The 1,378-nt window shown below is 44.3% G+C and overlaps 1 protein-coding gene across 1 annotated transcript in view; it reads right to left on the reverse strand.

Annotated features, from left to right (window-relative positions):
• Positions 1-649: 649 nt before the first annotated feature.
• The window catches only part of MRPL20 (mitochondrial ribosomal protein L20), a 4,517-nt gene continuing 3,788 nt past the window's right edge, over positions 650-1,378 (reverse strand). The window contains exon 4 of the mRNA XM_017825681.1: positions 650-1,112. Coding sequence (XP_017681170.1) covers positions 936-1,112 — 177 coding nt within the window. The 3' untranslated portion in view covers positions 650-935. The remainder of the gene's footprint in view (positions 1,113-1,378) is intronic.

A 1,378-nucleotide genomic window follows, 5' to 3' on the forward strand; every position in this document is an offset into this window, starting at 1 on the left:
CGCCGCGGTTCGTGTGCACGAGAGTCGATGTCCCGCCCCCGCCCTTTACCCCCCTACCCAGGCTGGGTTTTCCCGGTGCAGCGCCAGAACTCACCACGCACACAAAAAACCCCAAAACATACTATTTCTCCCAGCAATAGTTGCCACAACCCCCCTCTTTTATTAAGTTCTTCTGTGACCTTGTGTCCTTAACACAGCAGCCACTGGGTTCCATGTGCGAGGGTTGCCAGGGCTGGATTTTCCCCATGGAGAGCCAGAACTTACCAAATTATTTCCCCATATTATTTCCCCATAGCAGTTACCAAACAAAAAGGCCTTGATTAAGTCCTTAAAAGAACAGACTATGTGTGTCCTTGTGTCCTCAACACACAGGGTCCATGTGTGAGGGTCGATGTCCTCTGTGCCTCCGGGCTGGGTTTTCCCCTGTGCAGCGCCAGAATTCAACACGCACATTGTTTTTTCCATTAGCCAGTTACCAAAAAAAACCCCCTATATTAAGTCCTTAAAAGAGCAGACTGTATGTGTCCTTGTGTCCTTAACACACTGGCCACTGAGGTCCACGTGTTAGGGTCAACACACTCCCCCACCCCAGCTGGGTTTTTGCTGTGCAGCACCAGAATTCACAACATAAATGAGTTTTTTTCCAAAGTTACCGAAAAAATATCTTTATTAAGTTATTAAGAGAACAGGCTATGTGTGTCCTTGTATGGCCTGACTGCTAACATTGAACTGTACTTTTAATTTAACAGGTTTCAGTGACAACAACACAGGAAAAAGCCACCAAGGTGAAGCTTCACACCCAGACCCACCTCATCCTGCTGGAACCATCCTTAGAAGATATTGTCCCATATTTTCCATCTTAGCAGCAGTCACGGAGCAGGTTTACTTTGCAATCCCATGCCTGTTTATAACACATATATACAGACTCTTTGATATCAGTAGTGGTGACGCACAATCCGTGAAAATATCCCTTCTGGTTCTTTTCCATCTCCCAGGGCAGCCAGGAATCCTTCTTGTCTCCTCCTCTGGGCTAAAGCAGCCAAGGACTTGAAGGTCTTTGGCTCATAAATAGCCAGATCAGCGAGCACTTTCCTATTCAGCTCCACCTGGGACTAAATGCAAGAAAATTTGTTGGTTAAGTCCTGTAATTTTTAGGATCAACACTGCAATGCTTAATCACACTTTATTAAATATAATAAACACTCTTTATTGTTTACATAAACACTCTTCATTAAATTTCATTAAACATTCTTAGTGCTTAATACCTGAGGTCTTAAGGCAAATTACCTTTTTTCTACCCTGTTGTCCTAGTTAGGACAGCTGAGACCAGTTCATCATGGTATGGGTGTAACCCAAAACTCTGTATTCTATAGCCTTC

This window comes from Lepidothrix coronata, unplaced genomic scaffold, assembly GCF_001604755.1.
Source record: "Lepidothrix coronata isolate B3197 unplaced genomic scaffold, Lepidothrix_coronata-1.0 Scaffold122, whole genome shotgun sequence".
Lineage (NCBI taxonomy): Eukaryota > Metazoa > Chordata > Aves > Passeriformes > Pipridae > Lepidothrix > Lepidothrix coronata.